General features: G+C 48.9%; 1 protein-coding gene across 5 annotated transcripts in view; it reads left to right on the top strand.

Moving 5' to 3' along the window:
* SHANK2 (SH3 and multiple ankyrin repeat domains 2) overlaps positions 1 to 27,498 on the top strand; it is a 294,358-nt gene that overhangs the window by 163,246 nt on the left and 103,614 nt on the right. For all 5 annotated transcript variants that reach the window (XM_068148423.1, XM_068148424.1, XM_068148422.1 and 2 more), the window contains 2 exons: positions 7,586 to 7,668; positions 9,338 to 9,462. In XM_068148423.1, the coding sequence (XP_068004524.1) occupies positions 7,586 to 7,668; positions 9,338 to 9,462 (208 nt within the window). The remainder of the gene's footprint in view (positions 1 to 7,585; positions 7,669 to 9,337; positions 9,463 to 27,498) is intronic.

The following is a 27,498-nucleotide window of genomic DNA, read 5'->3' as shown; positions in this document are numbered from 1 at the left end:
GGTAATAAATAACCTTTTCCAAGGGCTTGTTGCTACAGAGTTAATGATGGCATCAAATTGATTTGCCTTCTGGTTCTAGTTCAGTTTTCCTGGATGAAGAAGAGGAGGAAAACTGTGCTGTGTGGTCTGGGAGGTATGTGCAAAGAAAGCTTAATTAAAAGCTTCATTCATTAACCCTGAGGCCCCTGCTTGGAGTCAGGTGGCAGCAGCCACATCTCACCAGCACAGAAGCTGACAGAAGCAGCTCCTCAAAAGCTAATTTATATGCAAACACCTAGGGAGGAAATCTGAGAGGTTCTTCTCAGCTGCATTTCCCAGCAGTGCTCTGTGGATGTTGTCACCTGCACGGGGGGGTGGAGCAGTGCAGGCTTTGATCCTCCACAGCTCCGAGAGCCTCTTGTCTGCCCTGCAACTGAAGGCACTCAGAGCTGTAAGGGAACACTTCTGTGGCTGGACATCTGGATGCTGCGTGGGAGCTTCGTGATTTAAGGGTCTGGAGAACAAGACTTAAGAGGAGTGGCTGGAGGGACTGGGAGGAGGCTGAGGGAGACCTCACTGCTCTCTGCAGCTCCCTGAAAGAGGCTGGAGTGAGGTGGGGTTGGTCTCTTCTCCCTAGTATCAGCTAATAGGAGGAGAGGAAATGGCCTGAAATTGTGCCAGAGGAGGTTTACCTTGGATATTGGGAAAAGATTTCCTTAGTGCAAGAGTGGTCAGAGATTGCAACAGGCTGCCCAGGGAAGTGATGGAGTCCCCATCCCTGGAGGGCTTCAAGGAATGTGTGGCCATGGCACTTTGGGACATGGTTTAGTGGCCATGGTGGTGCTGGGTTGAGAGCTGGACTCAATGATCTCAGAGGTCTTTTCCAACCAAACTGATTCTGTGGTGCTGTAAGATCTCTGTCTGGGTTCTTTTAGGCACAGAGGAGGGGCAACACCACCCAAACTCTGGAAGACAGAAGAGGGTAAGGAGTGTTGCTGTGTGCACTGCTCTGCATCTCTAACATTGCCTCCCTGGGCTTGCCTGATGCCTCTTGTCAGTGCATTGATTTGCTGCCAGGGTTGCAGTCTGAGGGTGCTGAGCTGCTCCCTGTGTGAGACACAAGGACAAGGGCAGCTCATTCTTGCCACCTTGTGCCTCATGAGCTTGAAGAATCTCATTGAGTACAATTTGGATGTCTGTGGTTAAGCAATGGTTAAGGCATTGTGGGGTTTGTGGAGCAGGTGGGGATGTGAAACGTGAAGGTTTTAATTTACAGCTATTTAGTTTCCAATGGAAATTATTTTACTTGCTAATAACTTTGCACTTTGCCTCTCCTGCTGTTGTGTGCTGCCATGATGCAGAAAACATTGAAAATCCTTGCTCAAGTAGGAGGTAAAAAGGATATATTGTGTGTGACCTGGGGTGTCTCTTCATTAAAATCCACAGTGTGGTTGGAGGGAGATGCAATACTCAAGCCCAACAGATGCTCTGAGCAGGGAGTGACTGTTGGCACATGCAGCAAACAGCTCCTCTGGGCTGGATTTCCTGAGTGCCTCCTGTGGGCTTGGACACAGCCAGCAGAAACGGGCTCCCAGAGCCTGGAAGGGATCAGGGTGGCTGCTTCCAGATGTTGTCTGTGCATTTGTGATGAGGTTTAGGTATTGGTTTATTGCACCTGGCAAAGTACAAGGGAGGATATTGCCTTTATTGCTGAGCTGTGTTCTGACCCTTCTGACGTGAGGCTCGCTGTGGCTTCAGTGCAGCGGAGCTTGCAGCAGAGCTTGCAGCGGAGCTTGCAGCGGAGCTTGCAGCAGAGCTCGCAGCAGAGCTTGCAGCAGTTCCAAGGAGTGGATGTAAAACAAAGAAATAATAAAAAAAGGAGCTAATGAAGGGATTTGGATTTCCTTGGCCAGCTGAGAGAAGTGAACTTGGAGAGAACAACTTCTCTCTCCAGGGGGGTGCCAGCCACTTGGCTGAAGGGTTTGTGGGCTGAGAAGGCAACTCGTGTGGTCCTGCCTCTGCTTGTTTGAAGCTCCTGATGGACTTGGAAAGCAGAAAAGGTTAGAGCCAGGTTTCATTTCCAGGGGGATGCACAGTTGGAGAGAACCAAGAAAAGAATCCCTGCTTAAATTCCTTCTGTTCTGTGCCTCAGGGAGAGTTTGACAGGATACCACAGAGCCATTTTGCTTTCCAGAGAAGGATGGTTTCCAGTGGAGGGTTTTTGAGACTGGAATCAGCAATGATCCACATGGCACAAGCTTGGCTAAATTTATTCTGTGGTCCTGATAGTTTGTGTCTCTGTGATGTAGTGCTTTAACTCATGGAATAAGTCATGCTTTAAGACAGGGAGGGGTAGGTATTGTAGTTGTGAAATGGAAGCCAGGTTTCATAGAATCATAGACCTAACCAGGTTGGAAAAGAACTCAGAGATCATCAAGTCCAACCTATCACCTAACACCTCCTGACAACTAATCCATGGCTCCAAGTGCCACATCTAATCCCTTTTTGAACACCTCCAGGGATGGTGACTCCACCACCTCCCTGGCAGCACAATTCCAGTGGCCAGTCTCTCTTTCTGGGAAGAACTTTCTCCTCACCTCCAGCCTAAACTTCCTCTGGTTCCATGGCTTTTCCTCCATCAGGGACTTGGTGTTCTTCATACAGATCTTTATGGAGGTCTTGATATTTCTACTTCCTTCCTCAAGTATGGCTGTTAGCAAAGTAGAAATCCTTGCTGTCTGGAGAAGTCTACCCAAGTGATGGCTGTGCTGAACCCAGCAGTGCTCAGCTGTGTGCTTGGCTGTGGGTCAAATCTCTTTTCTTTCCCTTTCTCCATCACTAAATCATTAAAATCATGGAGATTCTAAGCCTGCACAGTTGGTGAGCCTGGAAGTGTTAGGGAAGGTACCTGATCGAGTCTGGTGTATGATGTTTAGTGTTTGGGTGAAGAACCCCCAAATTTAGATTGGTCTGGTGGGGGGAGCCTGAAGGTTTTATGCTGAAGAGTGTAGTTGATGCAGAAACATTCTGCACTTGAGAGGATGTAATCTGCATTTAACCTTGCATGCCATGAATGCTGGGCTTCCACAGCCCAGAGTCAAAGTGCTGTGTGCCCTCTCTAAGTAATGAGCTATTGATTTTCAAATCACTCATTTTAGTACCCTAAGAGGGAACTGGGAATATTCTGAGAGCTCCTCTTTGAAATGGATGCTGCTTAACTTCAGCTGGAGGTGGGACAGAAATGGACTTGAAGGGTGTTACCTACTGAGATCTGGTGTGTCACACATGGCAGGGACTCTTCAGCCCCAGGTAGAGCTCCTGTGCTCAAAGCATCTGTGAAGAAATGCCTCTTGCATTGCTTGAGCTCAGACCTCTGAACAGGCTTGGAGCATCATCTCACCTTGATTTGCCGCTGGTAGCTGCACCCTCTGTGCATTGAGTTGCTGCAACACTTCCAGGGCCAAAGAAATGCACCCAGGAAGGCTCATGGTGAGCAACTGGGACCTACTTTTACACTGGGCACCACTTGGCCTGCCAAGGTCAGGTAGACTGTGAGCAGCCCTCCAGCATGTCTCCAGCATGTCTCTAGTGAAGAGAGCTAAGAGAACCTGGTCCTGGCAAAGCAAACACAATCTGCAAACACTCAGAGGTTAAACTTCTTTTCCCCTTTTCTTCCCCCTTCTTTCAAGGATGCAGAGTGAGTTTGGTGGGAGCAGGGGCATGGAGGCTGCAAGTGTGGTTCATTTGCATGCATGGTTTGCTTTCCATCCTGTTCCTGCCGCCAGCCCTCAGCTCCACAGCACTGGGGTGCAGAGAATCAATTTGCTGTCTGTGATTGCTTTAACCTGGTGTGAATTGCTTATGCCATCAAAGTGTTGCAGGTCCCCTTCTCCTAGCAGGTAAATGAGAAGAAATGGCTGCATGTCTGGTTTCACAAAGCCCCAGTTTTGCTTTGCAGGCTGTGAGGAGGTTTTCTTTGTGTAGCACTTGACTGGAACAGGGTATCTGGGGTCTGAATTTGTCAAGTGACAGAGATCAGGTTGTGTGTTCTGTAGCTAAAAATTCATGGTAGTTTCTCCTCTCCTCCCCTCTCCTCCTTTCATGCAAGCTACACAACTTTGGACAGTGTTGGTGGTTTAGTTTTTCCTGCTCTCAGTGTCTAAACTGAGGGATGGACCTGGGTAGTTTGGGTGCAATGAATGCACTGCATGCGTAAAGAAAATCAGAGGTGGTCTCCAGAGTTTGCATCTGAACAGCCCTGCATCCTCACTGCATCCTCACTGCATCCTCACTGCATCCTCACTGCATCCTCACTGCATCCTCTACCCTAGGCTGAAGGGAGGACAACCTGAAAATGCCTGCTCCTGTCCTTGGCTGACTGTGAGGGGACCCCAGCCACCTTCTATTGGGTGTAGATACCCAACATTGATCAGGTGAACAAATCCCAAGCTCTCTGAGCACTGCTTTGGAAAGCTTAGCCTTCCTCTTTTTAAGGAATGATATTGCCAGTTGTTCTGGTTTGTCAGCAAAAATGAAGGAGCCTGAGGAAGGTTTGATGAGTACCCAGCCCACGGCTCCTGGCTGCTTTACACTGATGAAGTGAGATGAGGGTAGGCTTTGGGTCGTGGAGAGGAGGGCTGTGCTTTGACCCCAAGCACTTTACAGAATCACACAATTATTGAGGCTGGAGAAGACCTCTGAGATCAAGTCCAGCTTGTGACCTAACACCACCACATCAGCTAAGCCATGCCACCAAGTGCCCCATCCAAGCTTTTCCTAAAAGAGCTCCAGCGATGGTGACTCCACCACCTCCCTGGCCAGTCCATCCCAGTGCCTAATCAGCCTTTCTGTGAGGAAGTGCTTCCTAGTATCCAACTTAAACCTTCCCTGGTGCAGTTTCATACCCTGCCCTCTTGTCCTGTCACCAGTTGCCTGGGAGAAGAGCCTGACCCCCACCTGACTACAACTTCCTATTAGGTAGCTGTAGAGAGTGATGAGGTCCCCTCTAAGTCTCCTCTTCTCCAGGCTGAACAACCCCAGCTCCCTCAGCCTTTCCTCACTTTCTAAGGCCAGGTTCTCAAAAGCAGCCTTCTAGCTCCTATTAATCACAGGACGTTAGAGGTTGAAAGGGCCCTCCAGAGATCATCCAGTCCAACTCCCCTCCAAATGCAGGTTCACCCAGATCAAGTTGTACAGGAATGCATCCAGGTGGGTTATGAAAGCCTCCAGGGAAGGACACTCCATAACCTCTCTGGGCAGCCTGCTCCAGGGCTCCATTAAGCTATTGACTGCATGCATGCAAACTGGAAGGAAATGAAGGTTAACAACTTGACCATGGATTAAGAGAAGGGCTGGAGACAGTTTTGGTGTTGGCTCTCCAGTGGGTAATTATGGAACTCCACCTTAAAAACTGTGAGTGGTGAAATGAAGGAAAGAACTGAGTCTGCTGGGGAGTCCAGAGAGCTTCTGCAGGATCAGGACACTGAGGGAAGGCTTCAGCCCTGCGGTGTGGGCTGCATACTCCACCCCAAGATGCCTGAGCAGGAGCAGGTTGGCATTACTCAAGACACAGTCATTTTCTTACAACATCCTTTCCACTGCAGGGGGATTCATTGCAAGAAAAGCAATCAGCTGGGAAACAGCACTCCAAGGCTGCTGGTAGATGTGGAGGTCAGCTCTGGCTCAGGAAGGCACTGTGGTAGTTTTAATTCATGGTGGCATTTAATTACTCTGTAGTTTGAAGACATGATTACATCATCCCCTTGGCTGTGACATGAAGGTGCCTCTCTCTCAGAGTTGGAAAGTCACCCAAAGGGTAACCTGTGATGCACAAGTCCCTGGAGTTTGGAGACTGTCCACTGGTGTCCTGCCGTCGTCAGCATTGTCGTCTTCAAAGCTTTAAACACAAAGCTAACACAATGTTGCTTCAGTTTCTATTTCTTCCCTCCACTCCTGGATTACTAATGGCATGAAGCAGATCCCACCTCTCATGGTCCTGATGCTTTAGTGACCAGATTCTGTACCAGACCAGTGGCCACAACAACAAGAAATTCAGCACAGCCAATCAAACTTCCTTGTCTTTCTTTCTCTCCTAAGTAGTTTCCCAGGGATCACACACACAGGGTGTTAGGGGTTGGAAAGGACCTCTGAAGATCATTGAGTCCAACCCCCCTGCCAGAGCAGGAACATAGACTCCAGCACAGGTTGCACAGATGGGTCTTGAAAGTCTCCAGAGAAAGAGACTCCACAACCCCTCTGGGCAGCCCGTTCCAGGGCTCACAGTGCAGAAGTTCCTCCTCATGCTGAGGTGGAACCTCCTGTGCTGGAGTTGATATCCACTGCCCCTTGTCCTATCCCAGGCTGCAACTGAGAAGATTTTAACGCCCACCCAGCAGCCTGCTTTCAGTTGCTTACAACCCCTGGATACTTAGCCCCTGACACTGCCTTTCTGCAGCAGGATGTCTTGCAGCTCGTGCTGTGTGATGCCTTTAGACTCAAAAGAGCATTCAGAGTATTTGCCTTAATTCTTTTTCCTCTCTCTCTCTTTTTTTTTTTTCCCCCTTCACCTTTATTTTTAGAAGCACAGTGTTTAATGAAAGACCCTAAACAACCTAAGCCTGCTAGAGCTGATTCCCTGGGCAGGAGAGATCCCATTTTCGTGTGGGCTTCATGCGTTTTCTCCCTCCGCCGTCTCCCGCTCCGCCCGGCCAATGGCAGGCAGCTCCCCCAGGCTGCTTTCTCTTTAAGGACGTGCTGCTTACATAAATAGTGCTTTACACCAGCCCCTTGTTTTATAATATTGTTTAGCAGGAGAGGGGCAATATTCCTTGGCAGTGTGTTTTTCTTGCCTGTGCATGCCCGGTTACTATTTCGATTATGCAGATTCCTGATGCTGTGGAAATTTGTGCCTGATGACGCCAAGGCAGCTGCACGTTGTTAGCATTGTAGGCTGTCAGATGATCATGTGGGATCCTTGCAGCATGCAACCTTCAATAGGATTGAAAAAGGGCTTTTGATGCAAGGCATAGCTTTGGGAACATATTTGTGCCTTTTTTTGTTTTTCCTTTTTTTCCTTTTTTTTAGTTAGCTAATATAGATAGATAGATAGAACAAAAAAATCCTAATTTATTACCTTTAAATTTAAAATGCTGCCTCATTTTTCTTCTGGTTGGTTTCATTTTGGCTTCACTAGAAGATGCATCTGGTACATCCCCGATTGAGGAGTTTATTAATGATCCTGTCATTCAGTTCACTTACTTTTTTTCCTTTTAGAGTCCTAGCTAGCCCACAGATTACATGATCACATCTTCCTCCGGTGCTTCATCCAGAACACGAACCACCATGCATGATTCCTCCTCCTTTCTTTTTCCTCTCTGCCTTTTTTCTTCCCTTTGAGTTGCTTTGTCATGTTCTCTCTTCCCATCAAGCTGAGTCTTTGTCTTCCCCTCGCTGCTGTTTGTTCTACATTTCCCCCATGCTTGGTTACTGCAATATTATTTGATTAACGGGCTGTGATGATGATGAACCTGCACACTGGAGGAGCAGCTACTACAGTGGTGATGAAGGGATGTAATAATGGTCGCTATCCTCGGAATTCTCTCTACAGTGACTGCATAATAGAAGAAAAGGCAGTGGTCCTGCAGAAAAAGGACAATGAAGGATTTGGATTTGTGCTCAGAGGGGCAAAAGGTATGTGCTTGTGTGTGTGTGTGATGTGCACTGGCATGGAGACATTTATACATCTCGGAATATAAGCAGGAATTATTCGTGGTGCACTTGGTTGCTAGACAACAGGATTCTCTCTGTGCTGTGCTACTCAGACAGATTTTTAGGGGCTTCTGCCTGAGGTGGTTTGCATTTTTCCATGGCAGAAGCAGGGTAGAATCAGGGTGGGGTGGGAGAAAGTTTTACCTGTATTTTTGTTGTGCTTGGTACGTTGTGAAAGATTCTGTCCTTAACCTGTGCCGTTGTGCAGCTTAACTGGGGGAAACCTGCTTCCCTGGTAAAAACCTGCTGCTCTCTTCCAAATGGCAGCCTGTGGAAGGAGGTCTGCGAACAGAAAGAGACAGGAGAGTGCTGTTTTGGTTAAAATAGGTGTGGATCTCCTGCAAGGTGACACTGGTGCAGCTTTAGTATGAAAATAGGATCTTTTTTCTCCCCCCTGTACCTTCAGAAGCTGCACGTATGTTGCATGGCCTGTAGCGTGCTCACTTGAAGAGCTGCTTGTATGTTCAGCTGCATGGCAACTTTGCTGGAGCCTAAAATCCACAGGAATGGCATTCTCCAGAGTTTAAAGGAGGAAAAAAAGCAAGCAGCATTCTGTTCAGTGCTTTGCTTTTTAACTTTGGGTCCTCCTTTTGCATTTGAAGAAGATAGAGCTGATGGTACAGCCCAGCTCTTGCTCCCCCTTATTTTTCATGGGCTCTCCCTTGTCTTGCTTGAGCATGAAAATTATTCCATAGCTTCATTCCTGGGACATCATTTTTGCTTTCCCTGTTTCCCCAGCACTAAAACAGTGCCACTGGAGATTTTTCAGTGTTGTAGAAGCTTTTATTTGGGGGGGTTAAGCTAAACAAATGTGGAGTTGTGCTAGGCAAGCCGAGAGCAGTGCCTCCCAGCTAGCCCATGGCCATGGCTTGCCTGTGCACTGAGCAGAGGTTGCTCTCTCTCTGTAAGCCCAGCAATTTCCCCCAGATTTTCTCTGTAGCAGTGAGGGCACCTCAGGTGAAAGACCCAAGGACTTTTCTGCCTGTGTGTACGTGACAGAGAGAGAGAGAAAGGGCTGGGATGAGGCCAGCTGTGCCTCCTTCCCTGAAAAGTGCTTTTCTCCTGTTAGCTTCTTTGCAATACACAGCTACAGCTAGAAGAAAAATTCAGTTTGATCTTTTTTCATCCCACATCCCCCCAACAACCCTTCCCCCTCCCCCCCCAGTTTGGCCAGATGCTTCTTTTCTGGCTACAGCACACAATTAATTTTTAGCTGGGTGTTGCCAGAGCTGCAAGCATTTTGCTAGGCACACAAAAGGCTTCTCCAAACTAATCCTGACAATCCCAGAATACACAGAATCCTCCAGCTCTTGCCTCCTAGAGCTGCCTTTGGTTTGTGTCAGTCAAGCAGCGTGAATTTTCCTCTCTGAACCGAGGACCTGTGGATTGCTGTTGCAGAGACCTGGCTCTCTGCTCCCAGCATCTCCCAGGCAGAGTCTCTGTACTTTTAGCACCACCATTTTTAACCCTAGCTGAGAATGGCCAATAAAAGAGGCCTGTGGTCAAGTGGTATTTGCAAGCACTCCATAACTTTCTTTTTTTTTGTTGTTTGTTTGTTTGTTTTGTTTTACTGTGGCATTTATTTTTGAAGCTGACACACCAATTGAAGAATTCACCCCAACTCCAGCCTTTCCTGCTTTGCAGTACTTGGAATCTGTGGATGAAGGGGGAGTAGCATGGCAAGCTGGCCTGAGAACTGGAGACTTTTTGATCGAGGTAGGAGATCCTGGAATGTGATTCTCAGTGCTCTGTGGGGGAGATAGCAACGTTCCCTTGGGAAGAAGCGGGGGCTGCTTCTGGACAGCAGGCTCAGTGGAGTGACCCCCAGCAACGGGCTGCACTTTGCCTTGCAACCTCGTGCAGCATTTAGGAAGGCAGTGGAAAAGAGCAGTACTGGCTCAGGGTGGCTGGGAATTCTCTGTTCTGTTGGGAGCAGTGCTGTCAGAGGGACGTGGAAGCTTGCAAACCTCTCTGTGCTGTTGCACTGAAACTTAGTCTCCTGGCAATATTCCTTGCAGGCTGTTGACTCTGTGGTCTTTGACGTGTTTTATAACAACGTTATATGGAGAATGGTAAACCTTTCAGAGGACCACAGAAGCCACCAAACCCCAGTGATTTCTGTGCAGCTGTGTCTGCAGTTGCAAGCATCAGTGGTCTCGTGCTGGCTTTAGGAGCCATGGAGGATAAAGCAAATTACTTTGGCTGGAAATGAAATGCTTCCAGCAGGGCACTCCAAGTACAGTCGTACACAAAATAAGGCACTGATGCCACTGCACTACAAAGAACTTCATTCAAAGAGCTTATTCAAACATTCTCTTCGTTCACACCAGAAGTATCTCCTCCATTTGATGCTTTGGAGGGTGTTTAGTTGGTACTTCAGGTTTTGTTGGAGCAGTTGGTTCTCCTTTTCAGTCTTGCTGGGCAGTTTGCAACAAAACCACCACTTGGGATTTTCTCCCTCTCCCCCCTCCCTCCCTCCCTCCCTCCACCTTTTGCTGACCACCAAAGCAATGCTGTGACTCTGTGAAACCAGGCCCTGGAAAAGAGATCTTTCAGGATGGATTGACCAAGTATGGTCTGTAAGATCTCTTGATTGGATTTGATCTTTCCTTCTTCATCTGTATTTACCGGTGCCACAAGGTTTGTTTCTGCAGAGCTGGCTTTTGCGTTCAGGAGGGGAGAGAATCTGCAGCTTTTGTTTGTGGTGTGCACTGAACTCCCATGGTGATTGGATTTAGATAGTTGCACTGCTTCTCCAGGCTGTAACAAAGAAAGAACAAGCTTTTTACAGGCTTCAAAAGAAAACAGAGGTGGATTTTTCATCTCTGCCTTCAAAGGGCATTTTCCCTCACTGTTTACTTGCTTAAGAAGCAGCATTTAGCAAACAAACAGCAGCTTGCTCATTGTACTGATAGGCACTGGGTGCAAGGAAGCTTTCAAGCCTGTGATTGTTCATGATGCTAGGTGGAGTTTCTAAGCAATGCTTTATTTTTAGAAGGTGATTTCTTGTTAGGTTTTTTAATCTATGGGAAGTATGAAAAGTCTCTGCTGGCTGATTGTGCAGCTAGCTTGGGTGGTGAATAATGTGTGATTTAATGGAGAGGCTTGCAGAATGATAAATATGCAGATGGAATTATTAAGAAGGGAGGCCAGAAGTCTGGGTAACTGCTACTGCAGACAGCTTTGCTGGTTTGCTGGCAAATGAAAGAAGAATTGTAACTGATTGCCTAGAAATTCACTTGTAGCTTTGGCTTAGGAGAGCAATTGATCATGCACATGCATTGCTGGCTCAGCACATCAGCCCATTATCTACACAGCCCAGCAGACTGCTGATCATTCTGAACCAAGCAGGTGTTAGGTGCAAATCCAGCCCAGTCATTTGTGGTCATCTGGGTTGTTCTGTTCTGAACCTGGCGGTGAAGAGGAGATGATAGTCATGAGGAATCACAACTTTGCTGTCAAGGAAGACTTTTATGTTGGAGGAAAGCAGAGTTTTCTGTCTGCTGAATGTGTGCAGGGCACAACGCTGCCCAGCTGCAGAAGGCCACCTTTGAAGGTATTTACCCTGGTGCAAAAGATCCTGCAGTTGAAATGTAAATGTCTGCTCCAGCAGCACTTCTAGGAATGCCAACCTACCTTATTTCTTCTCTTGAACCAAGGAGTGAAGTGCAGCAGGCAGTGAGGGTGAGGAAGAGGTGCAGCAGGCAGTGAGGGTGAGGAAGAGGTGCAGCAGGCAGTGAGGGTGAGGAAGAGGTGCAGCAGGCAGTGAGGGTGAAGAAGAGGTGCAGCAGGCAGTGAGGGTGAAGAAGAGGTGCAGCAGGCAGTGAGGGTGAAGAAGAGGTGCAGCAGGCAGTGAGGGTGAAGAAGAGGTGCAGCAGGCAGTGAGGGTGAAGAAGAGGTGCAGCAGGCAGTGAGGGTGAAGAAGAGGTGCAGCAGGCAGTGAGGGTGAAGTGCACTGCACACAGTGCAGCAGTGCTTACCCCCCAGGTGGTGTATTCATTGTGCTGTTGGTAAATGCTTTCTGCTTTGACTCTAAAGTTTGTGCTGCTGTGTGTCAGTGCCACCTCAAGTGTTTGTAAGTATTGTAATGCATTTGTTATAAGTGTCACATGAATAATAAAACAGGTAATGGGCAGCTAGGATCCTACTTAGTCCCATTTATAACACTCCTGGCAAGTGCCAGGCTTTAGGCAAGCGAGAGTCCAGTTTGGTAGAGGGCAAAATGCAAAGGCAGAGCAGATGCTTGGCTCTTGCTCAAGGAGGTTTGGTGGCTTGGGGCCATGGAGGTAAGGGGAACCTTTTCCATTGCTCCTGACTTTGGAAAGACAGGTTTGAGAGGAAGATAGATCCCTTCTTTGGGAGCAGGAGGGATCACAAGGCTAGGTGAAGGAAAGGCATCGCTCTTCAAGTGTAATTGTGGTCTGGATCTTCTGAGGGGTGTAAAACCTCAGCATCAGCTACGGAGCACACTGCACCAGTTCAGTGTCCTAGATGGCATGTCTGGAGCAGAACAAAGAGCAGATCTGCACAGAAGAGGAAGGAAAGGCTCTGTCCTGCTTCAGCAGGTGAAGAGGGTGGATGGTTGGAGCAGGGCTGGCACACTCCTTTGGCTGAGCTTTCACCTAAAAAGCCACATCACACTTTGTCCCTCCTGTACAGTTAATGGTAGCAGAGCCTTCAGAGGTGAATGTTGAACTTAGCTTTGGGAACAGTGGCCAGAGGCTCTTCACTGACATTGCCAACATCTGTTACTATTTTTCTCCTTGCTTCAAACCCAGTCATACTTCTTGTGACACAGATTGTAAGGTGTGTGGCGGCTTCTCTGGAGAGAGCACAAATGAAATGCATTGGAAGAACACGTGAGCAGTCTTAGAGCTGGAGTTAGCTGGAGACAGCTGCCATTGTATGTGGATTTCCATAAGCAGTTCAGCAGTTGCTGATTCATTTAATCTTTCCTAGCTTTGATAGGCAGACATGGAGCAGGGCTGGGCTTTGGTGGTTGTAACTGAGAGAGGTTGCACATCTCGCTCTGTTGGCTGTTTTTCACTACTGTAGTTCCTTGCATCTTGATATCTGCCCAGTGGAAAAGACAGTTGAAAGTAAAGCAATGGAGCAGGGTAAGTGTTACCCTTGCTAAAAGTGATGGTTTCCATTAGAAGGTGATTTTAAATCTCCAGCTGTCATCAGTGTACAGAACAATGCTACAGCCCCTGCAGGTCCAGTGCTCACTGACAGGATTTCTGTAGTGCACCAGGGCAGGTTTGTAAGTGCTGGATCAGAACAAACATTGAGCCAGGAGCTGCTTTGATTTGTGGCTTGGAATCCTTGCAAGAAAGCAATGTGTTAGCTCTGCCCCTGTGTCTCTTCTCTACAACTAACTTCGGTGTACCTAACCCTTTGTTGCCTCTGTTTAGGGTCATAGCCAAACTAAGCATCAACAGAGGAGTGCTGAGCACTGCTCTTCAGAGGGCTGCCTTGCCACATGATTTAAGGCACTATCTAGAGTGAGGCTGAGTTTGCTTTGGAGATAGGCTCTGATGGTGTGTGCAAGTAGGGAGCTGATTGTCTCCTTTTACTCAGCTCTGGTGAGGCCACACCTTGAATATTGTGTCCAGTTTTGGACACCTCATTACAAGAGAGATGTGGAGGTGCTGGAGCCAGAGCAGAGGAGGGCAAGGAAGCTGTGAAGGGCCTGGAGAATAAATCTGATGAAGAGCAACTGAAAGAGCTGGGGATGGTCAGTTTGAAACAGAGGTAGCCGAGGGGAGACCCCATTGCTCTCTACAGTTACCCAAAAGGAGGTTGTAGAGAAGTTGGTGCTGGTCTCTTCTCACAAGTAATTAGTGACAGAACAAGAGGGAATGGCCTCAAGCTGTCACTGGGCAGGCTCAGACTGGACAGTAGGAAACATTTTTTCCCCAGCAAGAGTGGTCAGGGATTGGAATGTGCTGCCCAGGGAGGTGGTGGAGTCCCCAAGCCTGGAAGTGTTTAGAGGTGGTTTGGATGTGGTGCTTGGGGCTATGGTTTAGGGGTGACCCTTACAGAGTAGGGCTCTGGGTTGGACTTGGTGATCCTGAGGGTCTGAACGTTTCTCTGATTCTGTGAGGTGCAACCATCTCTGCCTGAAGAGAGCTATTGAAGTGGGAAGAGGCTTCTTGACTCAGGGTACGGTAGGGCATAGCCTAGCCTCCCAAATTAACCCCCTGTGGGTTATTAAGTGTTATTGCTGTGCCTGTGAGCGTGCAGCTGATCTGCAGGTGTTGCACAGTGTGAGGTGTGGGGATTTTCACCTGCCAAACAACGGTGTTGCAATATCAACACTTAGAAAGTGAAACTAATTCTGCAATCCTTTAGCAGGGTAATGTGTTTGCTCTCTAAATGAGTCACTGCAGTTTGCATTATTGAACCATAAAATCACTGATTTTTCCAGATAAATTGAAATGTTATTGTCTTCAGCAGAGGAGGGCTGCTTGCTTACATTCCAGTTAAAATGCAAACCAGATAAAAACAGTTCATTATCCATTAGAAAAAAAGGGAAAAGGGGGAAAGTGAAAGGTTTGATTGGAGGATCTGAAGCAGGGAGAGAATAGAACAAAATTAACCAGGTTGGAAAGGACCTTTGAGACCATCAAGTCCAATCTATCACCCAACACCATCTGATCAGCTAAACCATGGCACCAAGTGCCTCAGCCAGGCTCTTCCTAAGAGAGACCAACCCACCAACCCCTACCTCCCTTCAGGGAGTTGTAGAGAGCAAGAAGGTCTCCTCTGAGCCTCCTCTTCTCCAGGCTAAGCAACCCCAGCTCCCTCAGCCTCTACTCACAGGGCTGTGCTCCAGACCCCTCCCCAGCTTTGTTGCCCTTCTCTGGACACCTTTCAGCATCTCAACATCTTTCCTAAACTGAGGAGCCCAGAACTGGACACAGGACTCAAGGTGTGGCCTAACCAGTGCTGAGCACAGGGCACAATGACTTCCCTGCTGGCCACACTGTTCCTGCTCCAGGCCAGGATGCCACGACAGTAATGGAAGGGATCTCATTGTTTCTCTGTAGAAGAGTTCAGTTGGTGCTGGTGCTGAAGTGGTCTGTAGTAGAACTGCCTCTATTTCCTTATCCTGGAGAGCTGAGAGCATTTACTGCTTCAGACTTCCCAGCAGGTAGTGGTAGATGGAAAACAGACATCACTGTCACAGGCAGCAGGGTATTATCCTCGCAGCAGATAAAGCTCTCTGCCCTCTGCCTCTGTAGGCAGAGGCAATAAGCATGGAGGGAGACAGTTAAAACACATGGAATATTTACTTGAAGGCCACAGAGAGGAGTGTCTTTGGATTGCCAAGGGGCTTCTAGCAGGAGGTCAGGTTTTTGTTTTGCTCCAGTGAATAAACTCTACAGGCACTTGAAAACTGATCTGGGAGGCAAGTTTTTAACTTGGGTGTTGTAACTGTGGCTCCAAGTCTGGCAAGTGTGGCAATGCTGTGTATTCCATTTGTGTTCAATGGCTGGGTGAATTAGTGCTTTCACAAAGCCATCTGTTAGTGATTTACATCCTTTTAGCAGTGGAGAAACCTTCCTCTCCTTAGGTAATCCTCATTAATTACCCTGTGGCTGTTTTATTTCTAGTGTGAACTTTGCTGCCTTCTCCCACCAGATATAAATCTGAATTTTGTGTTTTTCCTCCAGGCAGCTACGCAGGGATGCTGGTGGTTTTCCCTCTCTGGAAACAAAACAGAGGCTTTGTTAGTGTCTCTGTACCACCGTGGATTGTCACGTTGGGGTTTGCTGAGGTTGCTTTGTGAAAGTTTCTTCATCTTCATAGGATTCTCCCCCAAGTGTGGATGCCAGCTGGGTGCAGTGCTTAGGAAGAGCCTCCCTAATAATTGTGAGGAGGAGGAGGAAGGGAAAACCCCACAACATTAGAGTGGAATAGAATTAACCAGGTTGGAAAAGACCTTTGAGATCATTGAGTCCAACCCATCACCCAACACCATCTAATCAGCTAAACCATGGCACCAAGGGCCTCATCCAGGCTCTTCCTAAACACCTCCAGGGATGGGGACTCCACCACCTCTCTGGACAGTACATCCCAATGGCCAATCTCTCTTGCTGGGAAGAACTTCTTCCTAACATCCAGCCTAAACCTCTCCTCGCACAGCTTGAGACTGTGTCCTCTTGTTCTGGTGCTGGGTGCCTGGGAGAAGAGACCAACCCCCACCTGGCTGCAACCTCCCTTCAGGTAGTGGTAGACAGCAATAAGGTCTCTCCTGAGCCTCCTCTTCTCCAGGCTAAGCAACCCCAGCTCCCTCAGCCTCTCCTCACAGGGCTGTGCCCCAGACCCCTCCCCAGCTTTGTTGCCCTTCTCTGGACACCTTCCAGCAACTCAACATATTCTTACCTTTTTATGTGCTGTCTTTACCTCTCACACTTAGGCCTCCTGGTGGACCAACAGACTAAGGTCCTCCTTGGTTCAGTGTCTTGCATTAGGCTTTTTGCTGCCAGTTTGGCTGCTCGTCCTGCCTGCGCCAGGAGCTGCTCCCTGGCACATTGAGCAGGAGCGCAGCCAGGCTCGGAGCGCTGCACACTGAGCTCCTCTGTTCCTAGACAGCATCTAGGGTGGGGTTTGGTCACCTGTACAAACAATATTCTTGCATCCTTTTAATGAGGAGAGGTTGAGCAGAGCTGCAGCAGTGCTGCCACGTTCCAGCACATGTTAAACAGGGCTGTGATGGATGCTGAACCTCTGTGCCTGGTTGTTGCAAGGGCAGCAGTGCTCTCACCAACCTGCAGGATTGAGGCTAGGGCAGGTCTTGCACACCTGCACTGAACAGCTGAGGGTGCTGGGGCAGCCCAGAGTGGTTGTGGAGTCTCCTTCTCTGGAAAGATTCCAAACTCAGCTGGATGTGATCCTGGGCAGCCTGCTGCAGGTGCCCCTGCTTCAGCAGAGGCGGGTGGACTGGATGATCTCCAGAGGCCCCTTCCCAGCCCTAGCACGCTGGGATTGTGTGTATTTAATTGATACATAGCCAACCTTTAGAGGGAAAAGGTCATTTCTGTTTACCAGTTAGTCATCACCCTCTTGGCCACATCTCTAAACAATGCCTATTAAGCACAAGTGTACCCCTGACAATTCTTGAAATGAAAGTTGTCAGAGTCCAGAGGAAACTTCCTTCCTCCTTTGGTTATGCAATTCCTCTGCTGGAGTGCAACTCCAGAAGTGCTGGAGAAGTGGGACACTGGTGTCCTGGGAGAAGAGCAGCTCTGGTAGGAGCCTTGAGCAGCCTGGGGTGTCTGCACAGTCTCTGACCACATGGATTCATTTTCCACGTGATGGAAAAGTGTTTTCCTTTCTTCCTGCTTCATCTCAGGGAGGGAGAGTTTGGGTTTGTGTTGGTGGTGACTTTTCCCTTCGTTTATGTTTCCAGTGGCTGGTGGCAGCTGAATGAAAGAATGGTTCCTTTGGCTCTGCAGGGAGGTGGCAGCTATCTGGGGATTGTTCTCTTCATCTCTTTAGATGCAGCCTGTAACCTGCAGGAAGTGATGGCATTGCAGATGTGCTGAGTGAGATCATGCCAAGGCTGGGCCAGCCTTCTTGAGATCTGAAAGCACAGTGAGAAGGCTGCTACCTCTTCAGCAGAGATGGAGAGGGGCAGCCAGGAAGAGTTTGGTCCTTCCAAGAGCTCAGTTCTTCATGCCTAAGCAAAGAGCAGGCTTTAAAATGCTGTTACAGTTGCATTGTTTAAAACATACTTTGTCTGAGGAGCAGCTGGGTGCTCTTGGCAGATATATGCAAAGAAGGCTGTGAGCAAAACTGGGAAAGGTTTTGCCCTAGCCTAGAGTCTACAAGCCCTGTGAGGAGAGGCTGAGGGAGCTGGGGGTGCTTAGCCTGGAGAAGAGGAGGCTCAGGGGAGACCTTCTTGCTGTCTACCACTACCTGAAGGGAGATTGTAGCCAGGTGGGGGTTGGTCTCTTCTCCCAGGCGAGCAGCACCAGAACAAGAGGACACAGCCTCAAGCTGTGCCAGGGGAGGTTTAGGCTGGATGTTAGGAAGGAATTCTTCCCAGAAAGAGAGATTGGCCATGGGAATGTGCTGCCCAGGGAGGTGGTGGAGTCCCCATCCCTGGAGGTGTTTAGGAAGAGCCTGGATGAGGCCCTTGGTGCCATGGTTTAGCTGATTAGGTGGTGTTGGGTGATAGGTTGGACTCAATGGTCCCAAAGGTCTTTTCCAACCTGATTAATTCTGTTCTACACAAGGTGCATCCTGGGCTTGCAGCCCCGAGGGGGAAGAGAAAGTGTTGGCATTTATCCTGGCTCCCAGGGGTGTAACAAGTACCCATTTGGTACCCAGAGCTGCTTTGTATGGTGCTTGGAGGAGCTGGAAGGAATTCTGGTGGTAATGGCAGCAGCAGTTAAATGAGCTCAGTGCCCATTCAGCTCTCAGCCTTTTGACTGTGGTGCAGCAGCATTCTGAAGAGAGCTCTGCTAAGGTTTCTGTTCTGAAGGCTTCTGCTGGAGCTCATGGGACTGTGCATGGGGTGTGGAGATAACCAAGAGAGCTTCCTGACTTCTTGTCAGGATGAAACCCAGCATTTCCCTACTACAACCTGAAAGCCAAGACTTGCTAGTAGAAAATACTCTAAAGAAGAGAAACCTGTTCCAAGCTAAGCCAGTTCTTGGCCACCCAGAAGCCAGCCAGTGGTACCCAGCCATGGAAGCACAGAATTGGTTTAGCTGGAAGAGGCCTTTAAGGCTGAGTCAGCCATTAACCCAGCACTGCCAAGCCCACCACTAAACCCTGTCCCTCAGCACCACACCAGGGCAGCTCCTCAACATCTGCAGGGTTGCTGCCCCTGCCTTGGGCACCACTGCTTCACACAAAGCTCAGCTCTGGATGGTGCTGGCCGTTGCGGAGGCTCTCTCCTCTGTTCACCTAACGCAGGCACAGTGCAGCTCTCCCTTTTCTCGCTCTCCAGTGGCGAGGGGCAGGCATGAGGGCTCCCAGCAGCAGCTGAGTGAATGCCATTTCTAAGGCACAGTTTGGAGATTTCCAGAAGACATTCTATTAAAATTAATTCCTCTGAAGCCCGTTAGCTTTTTTTAGTCTCTTGATACTATGGAAACCTACTGAGCAGAGAGGAGCTCTGTGGAAAGCAGTCCTTGTGCCTGGCATTTTAGGGGAGAAAGATACAATTTCTTTTAATTGCTGAGGTTGCTCCAAACCTGCAGGCTTACAGGGGCAGGAGAGCAGATGGGTTGTTTCAAATGGTGGCAGGTGAACTGATTCCTGTTTGCTGCAGCAGAACTAATCTAGTACCTGGAATTGTTGTAGAGGTGCAAGCATCTTACAAGCAGGAGAAAGACTTTGAAGTGGAGTTGCCTCTGTGTGTGTGTGTGTGTGTGTGCATGGGGGGTTGATTTCTTTATTGCCAGCTTTCTTTTTCCCATTCTGAGACTCAGTCATAGAATCGTTTTGGTTGAGAGAGACCTCTAAGGTGATCAGTTTGTGTGCTGCTGAGTTCTCCTGCTGCTTGTATTTCATGAACCACAAGGCTGGCCAGAAGTTAAAAGGAAGTTGCTGCCACCTTCTCAATGGCTTCCTGGGGGGCACTCAGAGGAGTGTGTCCAGGAGGTTCTCCTCCCTCTCTGCTCTGCCCTGGTGAGACCTCCCCTGGAATATTGCATCCAGTTCTGGGCTCCCCAGCTCAAGAGGGACAGGGATCTGCTGCATAGAGCACAACAGAGGGCTATGAGGATGATGAAGGGACTGGAGCACTGCCTGGTGAGGAGAGGCTGAGAGCCCTGGGATGGTTAGTGTGGAGAAGAGAAGACTGAGAGGGGATTTAATAAATGTTTCTAAGTATCTGAGGGCTGGGGGTCAGGAGGGAGGGGACAGGGACAGGCTCTGCTGAGCTGCACCCTGGGATAGGACAAGGTGCAGTGGATATAAACTCCAGCACAGGTGGTTCCACCTCAACATGAAGAGAACTTCTTGACTTTGAGGGTCCCAGAGCCCTGGAGCAGGCTGCCCAGAGAGGTTGTGGAGTCTCCTTCTCTGGAGCCTTTCCAGCCCTGTCTGGATGTGTTCCTGTGCCACCTGTGCTGGATTCTATGGTGCTGCTCTGGCAGGGGTGTCTGAAGGTCCCTTCCAGCCCCTAACACCCTGTGAGCCTGTGATTTTGTGTAGAACAATAGACAGTAACACTCCTTTATCTCTACTACTTAATTTTTGACTCATATGTTCTGGCAGTAAGTGGGGAGCTGGGTTTCCACTTCTCCTCACCTTGTGGCAGAAGGTTTTCACTCCATGGTGAGAGTTGCCTGGCACTTTGCAGAACAGGAACTCCTCAATAGCCTTCATGGCAAGTGGCAACTTCTCTGTGGTGGAGTTCTGGGTTTGAAGGTCTCTGAAGGCTTTGCTGGTCAGAGCACTGAAAATTGTCCCAGCAAATCTGTTAAAGGCTTAATGGAGCTTTTCAAGATGGGTCAATAGGTTGATAGGATAACAGCAGGCAGGTAAGTGTGTCTGGTTTGGTGATGAAGAGGGAGTTTAAAAGCAGGTATGTACATTAAAATGTGGAAGAGTTTATTTGCATCCTGGAACAGAAAGGGTTGGTCGTGGACAGACACTGTGGTGGTTTAGATCCTCACTGGTATGAAAAAGAGCATTGAGAGAACCATGGCAAGCCTGGGCTCAGTGAGCGACTGCAGGGATCAGCTCCACCATGGAACAGCCCTGAGTTACCAGTTTAATAGCTGCTGGGGGTCTGGCACTAGAGATGGCAGAAAGCCTCTTTGTAAAGACTTGGCTTGGGCTTGCAGTGAAGTCATGCAATAAAATCCTGTAGCCTTGCATGTATTTGATGCCAGCCTAGATGCTGAAATAGCTGAGGAGATGTGTGGAGGCCATGCAGGGTGTCCTGGCTTGAGCTGATCCATCACAGGTGTGGGAGGCAGATGGAATCATAGAATTGTTAGGGTTGGAAGGGACCTCAAGGATCATCCAGCCATGGACAGGGACACCTCACACTGGAGCAGGTTGCCCAGAGTCCCATCCAGCCTGGCCTTAAACACCTCCAGGGATGAGGCTTCCACCACCTCCCTGGGCAACCTGTGCCAGTCTCTCACCACCCTCATGGGGAAGAACTTCTACCTCACATCCAATCTCAATCTCCCCATTTCTATTTTTGCTCCATTCCCCCCAGCCCTATCATTCCCTGACACCCTAGAAGGTCTCTCCCCAGCTTTCTTGAAGCCCCCTTCAGACACTGGAAGGCCACAATTAGGTCTCCTCAAAGCCTCCTCTTCTCCAGACTGAACAGCCCTAACTCCCTCAGTCTGTCCTCACAGGAGAGCAGCTCCAGCTGGCCCTGTGCTCATCCAGCTGGCCCTGTGCTCATCCAGCTGGCCCTGTGCTCACCCTCCTGCCCCTGCGTGCTGCAGCTTTGCCTTAGCTCCGTTGTGTTTTCTCTCGAAGCAGCCTGAGCTGCAGAAGCAGAGAGTCCTTTTCCTTTCCTAATCCACACTCTAAATCTCTGCAGTGTTTTTATTGCCTTTTTTATTTTGTCTTGTGGAATTGCTCTTCTAATGGGCTTCAAACAACTGCTATTGCCTTTAATGGCACGGACCTCTAGCTTGGCTGTTCCTCAGCAGCTAGACCTGTGTGAGGCAGCAGCCATTGCTGACAGGCGTGGAAGTTGTTCACAGTGCTTCTGGTTGTGTTTGTTTGCACTGAGGCTTGCTGTGACTCACTTTAACTGCTAAGTGAGAGAGGCAACTGTTTTTAAATGACCAGCAAAGCATTTATTGTGAGTGTTTGCTTCAAGTTTCTGGTTAGTTTTGTGTACCTAAATCTGCTTTATTGAGCCTGCCTGTTGTGGAGCTGGCTCTGACACAGAGCACAGAGGCTGGGGCTTGGATTCAAGGTGGGTTTCTGTCTGTGGGCAGGTATTTGGTCCCCATAATTGCCTGTGTGTTTCTAGGACCCTGTTGAGAGAGCCTGATAGAAATCAAGTGTGCTCTTAACTGGGTGGTTGTGCAGAGCTGGAAATGCTGTAGGCATCTCTTGTCCCAGAGTCAGGCTGGGGTTATTCATCCCCACAGCTCATCTTCATGCAACTTTCTTTTGCCATGCCTTCTCCCTCTGCCATGCAAACCTCTGCAGAAGTGCTGCTCAGCTCTTTAGTCCTTTTGCTGCTTATGCTGTGGGCCCAGCTCTGGGTGCTTGAGCTATTCCCTCTTGGTGTCTCAGAGCCATCCTGCTGTGTTCTGTTGTGATTTCATAGCACAGCGGCTGAGGTAGTTTTCTCTGGATAAATCTTCTTCCTGCCTGTAAAGGTGTCAGAACCTCAGTACTGAGACCAAGATGCTTCTCCTTTGCCACTGGGAAGTTGAGGAAGCTGCCCATGTCTCACCTGGTAGTCAGCAATGCCAAGTGGGCTACTGCTGCCGTCAGACCTTCAGCCTGCTGATGTCCTCAGCAGCTGGCATAACTTGCAGCACTTCAGAGGTCTCTGAGGCAGAGTTCTGTGTTAATCCAAGGGCTCTTATTCCAGCTCCTTTGCTGGGAGTGGAAACATGGGATGCAGAACTTTCCCATGACAGATGAACACTCTGCTGGCTGTGTGTGGTGGCTGGATCCTCTGTTCACATGCTCCTAACCCACCTACTGTGAACCTTCTCCTTTAGGCACTAACTTCTGGGTCTGTTTCCTTCTCCAAGGGAGGCTGAAATGTCAGCTGGGTTGGTCCCATGCAGCTCTAATGCTGGTGTTGTGTGCACTGCAGTAGAAGGGCAGGGTAGGTTGGGGGTTTGTTTCCATCTCTGAAGGGCTTCTGCAGGGGGTTATGAAGTTCCTGTGTTCAGCAGTAGAGAACAGGAAGAATGTGGCCTGGCACAAAGTGTTACCCTGCTGCAGAACCCACGAGGAACAGGCTCTGGAAACAAGAATGGTGTTGGCTTTCTAACATCACAGAGGGGGTTTTCAGTAAGAGAAATCCCTCCCTCATCTGAGCACTAACCCAGATCTCATTGCTGGATTGCTGCTTGTTTATTAAACCAATACTTGGCTTAAAAAGCAATTTTCTCTACCATTTAAAGCCATTTCCAGCACCATTTTGCCTCTTTTACTGTATGAATGCCTGTCATTAATCCAGTTGAATTTCCTACATGTTTTGTTAAAGATCTGTTGGTGTGAGGTGTAAGAGTTGCTTGGGGTTTGAATGCTTTTTTAGTGATGATCTTATATGCAAAAATGTTGCTGCTAGGCAATTATCCACCCAGAGAGCTTTCAGCCTGGTTGCTCATAAGCAGCACCAGATCAGTGACACAATGATGGGGCTTGGGAGGTGCATGATCCCCTCCAAACTGGCATGGTTGTACCTATCCACAGTGTAGAGGATGCTCTTTATTTGCAGGACAGGATATAAACCTAGAGGAAGGAAAATACTAGAGTTAAGGTGAACTCACCTGCAGGGTGGCTCTTGCAGGGCCACTTGTGTGGCTCAGTCAGCAGAACAGAACCAGAGGATGGCTTTTGCTTGCTTGCTCCCAGTAAATGGTTAAATACTTGAGTTTGAGCTGTGGTAGAAATCAGTTTAAGCAGCTGGTGTGTGAGCAGGTGAAGGAAACTGTGCTGCCACTCCTCCAGCGTGATGGATTTGCACGTGGCTCAGCTGTGGAAGATGGTGACTGGAAGAGAGAGGCAGGAAACCTTTATCCATATCAGTCACTGCCAAAGCTGTGGGGAAATGTGTCCAGATGAGGGCCACCAGGATGAGCAGAGGGCTGAAGCTCCTCTCCCATGAGGACAGATTGAGAGAGTTGGGGCTGTTCAGTCTGGAGAACAGAAAGCTCTGAGAAGACCTAATTGTGGCCTTCCAGGATCTGAAGGGGGCTACAAGAAAGCTGGGGAGGGACTTTGTAGGGTGTCAGGGAGTGATAGGACTGGGGGGGGCAGAGCAAAACTAGAAATGGGGAGATTCAGATTGGATGTTAGGAAGAAGTTCTTCCTAACTGGCACAGGCTGCCCAGGGAGGTGGTGGAAGCCTCATCCCTGGAGGTTTTTGCAGCCAGGCTGGATGTGGCTGTGAGCAACCTGCTGCGGTGTGAGGTGTCCCTGGCCATGGCAGGGGGGTTGGAACTGGCTGATCCTTGAGGTCCCTTCCAAGCCTGACAGTTCTGTGATTCTAGGAAATGCAGCTGAACCACCCAGGGCAGCTGAGGTGTAGGCTGTTGAAACATGTGCTCATTCAGGGTGGTGGTTAGGGGTTGGTTTGTTAGTATGCTTTTCCCCACTAAACTAGAGAGCAGATGCATCTCACAGCCAATGGCTGCATCCCTGAGGCTGCTGTTTAACAGACACAGATTGCACTGAGCTGGAAGGGACCCTCAAAGCTCACCTTGTCCAACCCCCTGCAGTCAGCAGGGGCACCTCCAACTTGAGCAGGCTGCCCAGGACCACATCAAGTCTGATCCTTCTCATCTTTCAGTGTTGTAAATCTGCAAAGTAAGGAAACTGCTTCCCAACTTTTTATTGCAATCTCGTGGTTGTCTGTTATTAAATTCTGGGTTTGCTGGGCCTGGCAGTGGGGAGCAATATATAAACACCTGAAATTATATATAGTGCTCAACCTAATGCTGAGCTGTGCTGACACTGAGCAATGGCTTAGTGCTGTGCTGCATCTTCCTTCAGCCATACTTGTTGAGCCTGTTGGTGTTATTGGCTAATTCCTCATCTGGGCTGGTTTGGCACTTCTCTGCCATTTCTGTCCTCAAAAGGCCTTAGTGGAAAACTACCAATGGTTTGTTGGTGTCTTTCAGCTTTGAGGCTGTTGTGGTTTCTCCTTCTAATATATAAACCTCACCATTTTTTTTTCCTGTAATTGGAAAGAGATTTTTTGCCCCTCCCCCCTCCTCCTTCCCCTTCTGGTTTTGATTCCCAGTCCTCAGGGTTCTGAGCAGAGAGGCATTGCCTTCAATAAAATGTGCCATGTTTGCACAGCAAGTTCTCTAGTTGTTCTGGAGCAGCATCTTTGGAGGATGTCTCTTTTGAGTTATGGTTTTAATTAGTTTTGATTCACTGTGGTTATTGTTCTCTCCTCTGCATAGGGAAGAACTGTCTTGCATCAAAGTTAACTCTGAAAACTGCCCCATTCCAATTATAGACAGGAAAAAATGACATCTCAGCTCCTCCTGAATCTACTCACTGCAAGCAGAGGAAGATGCTTGGAAGGTTTATCTTGTGCCCAGCACACTGCTCCAGAGCATTGCCCCACTGGGCTCTCCAGCACTGCCTGCTGCAGAAAGGATCTTGGGGGAACAGAATCAAACCCACAACTTCCTCTGTAGTTGTGGGAAGGTTCCTTCTTGTCTGCTCTTTCATATCCCAGGTAGAGGAGGGGATATTTAATCTGCACAACCTGCAGAGCTGGGTGTTAGCTTCATGAGGAGTGTGCATACATCAGCAGGGATAACTCAGGCTTAGGGGAGGCTCTGTGAACCTGCTCCAAGACAGGAGAGGATACTCCTGCTCTCTGCAAGCCCTTTCTGTTCCTAGCACAAGAAGAGTTTGATTTATTTTGATGCTTTCAGTGGATTTGTGAGGTTTCTGGAAGGGCCAGTGATGCCTGGCTGCTCTCCACTCATCTTTGATAAGTCAAACTGTCGGGTGTTGTGTTCTGACTTTGATTCACCAAGTAGCAGGTGGATTGCTATCAGAAAGGCAGAGAGAGAGAAAGGCAGAGGAACCAAAAAGAGAGAATAACCTAATCCTGGCATAGTTGTTTGGGGTTTATTTGGGTTTTTTCCCGGGTTTCAGGCTATGCCTTTCCAATTTTTCAAGGATCTTGAGCAGAGAAGCAGTTATCTTGATTTGCCTTCTTGCACCCAGCAGTGATTTGTTTACATTTTACTACTTTTCTGCTCAAGATCTGTGATAACTTTCAAAGGCACAGCCTGAAACTACCACACAGTTTTCCTTTTTGCCATCAGTGTACTGAGATGTTTGGCTCCAATGGTTTTTAACAGCCTGGGATGTATTTTGTGCTGCAGACTAAAGCTTCAGGGTATCGACCTGAGGATTGACTGAACGGCTCTGCTGGGTTTGGGGGTCCTGGGGGTGGGTGCAGGAAGAAGGGTGTGCTTCCATCTAGAGGGGCAGGAACTGATTGAAAGTGTAGCATCTACCCAAGCTGCTGTGCAGTGTAGAGAGTGCTCCAAGGAAGAGTAAACACCAAAGAGAGAGTGGAGGACTTCACTGGAACAAGTGTTCAGTAGGTGAAGGGTGCCTGAAGTCCTAAGCACTATCCCAAGTCCATTCTTCTTCAAAAGATAAAGCTTTACAAAGAAGGTTTCTTTCTTAAGGACTCCAAGCCATAGCAGGGCCTTAAGCAAGGGTCTGATTTTGGATGTGGCACTTGGTGCCATGGTTTAGTAGTCAGGAGGTCTTGGGTGACAGGTTGGACTTGGTGATCTTTGAGGTCTTTTCCAACCTTATTGATTCTGTGATTGTCTCAGGTCAGGGACAAAATGATCAGCAGACACTTCAGACAAGCACATCACCTGGGCTGGGTAAATCCAGTCCTTGTGTTTCTGCAAACACACCAGCAGGAAGCCAGGGCCTGTTTTGAGCACAAAACATTTGAGCATTGTCAGATCTGTGGCTGTGTAGCAGGCCCCTGAATCACTCAGGGATCATCATCAGTGAAATATGCAAGCAAGGCTCGGAGCATATTGCTTGTATGTGGTAAACAGCATAAATCCAGCACTTCCTAACAGCTGGTAGTTCTGACTAAGCTGGAAGAAAGGGTTTTTATCATCTCAGTTCCTCATTTTTGAAGGATTTCCTGAAAAGGTAACAGCATTGATGTGTTTGCAGAGCCCGTGCTCTCCTTTCATCCTCCCGTGGCTTGTCATTGTCATGCCATCTCTGCCACCTGATTCTCCTGCCAGCTGCTGCAGATCAGGCTGTAGTTCAGGCAGAGGGATCCGAACTGCTGCCCCTTAGCCCACGGTCACAGCTAAGCTTCAGAACCCAGCAGTGTTCAGACAGCTGGCGCTGACCAAGGAGGGTCCAGCCACCTGTCAGGAGTGCTGTCAGCTTGCTCAGGTGGTTGTGGTTCCTGCAGACATTGCAGTCCAGACCCATCCCTTTTCCCTCAGCAGTGCTAATAGTGCTGGTAGCAAGAGCTGGGTGTAGCTGCTCCAGCTACCATATGTGTCCATCCCTTCAGGCTGTTCATCTTCCAGGGCACTTCTGGCAGCCTGCCAGGCAGGGTCTGAGTAATGCAAGTGGTGGGGAATAATAAAATTAACCCCTGAGCATCAGAGCAGGGTTTTGTGGAGGGGACTGTGCTTTGTCCCTCCCCTGCTCCCCCTTTCTCCTCCTCTGTGCCCATCAGTGCCCAGCTGATCACATGTTAGGAAGCCTAAGCAGAGGGGTGGATGTGGAGGAACTTTCTGAGGAGGGGATGGTGTAACAAGAGCAGCTGATGTGATTCTCCTTCTGCATTGTTTCCAGCAATTTGAAAAGGTGGTGTCTGGTCCTTGGTTTTCCCCTGCTCTGCTTCCCTGCCAAGGTCAAGTATGAGTGGCAGCCACAGTGGTTAGTGCTGACAACCTTTCTCCAGCCTTCTCTCTCCTCTGGAAGTGAAAGATTTGCAGTAGCAATAGAATGCAGCACTTGCAGGCTCACTTGTCTGGGGATTGCTTTCAGCTCTTCAGAGGACACTAATCCTGCACTGGGAGCTGGTGGCTGTGCAGG

The sequence above is a fragment of the Melanerpes formicivorus genome, unplaced genomic scaffold, assembly GCF_026170545.1.
Source record: "Melanerpes formicivorus ecotype bairdi unplaced genomic scaffold, bMelFor1.0.p_v2 SCAF_16, whole genome shotgun sequence".
In the NCBI taxonomy this organism is placed as follows: domain Eukaryota; kingdom Metazoa; phylum Chordata; class Aves; order Piciformes; family Picidae; genus Melanerpes; species Melanerpes formicivorus.
Note: the sequence above shows the minus strand (reverse complement) of the source record. Positions and strands in the feature narration are given on the sequence as shown.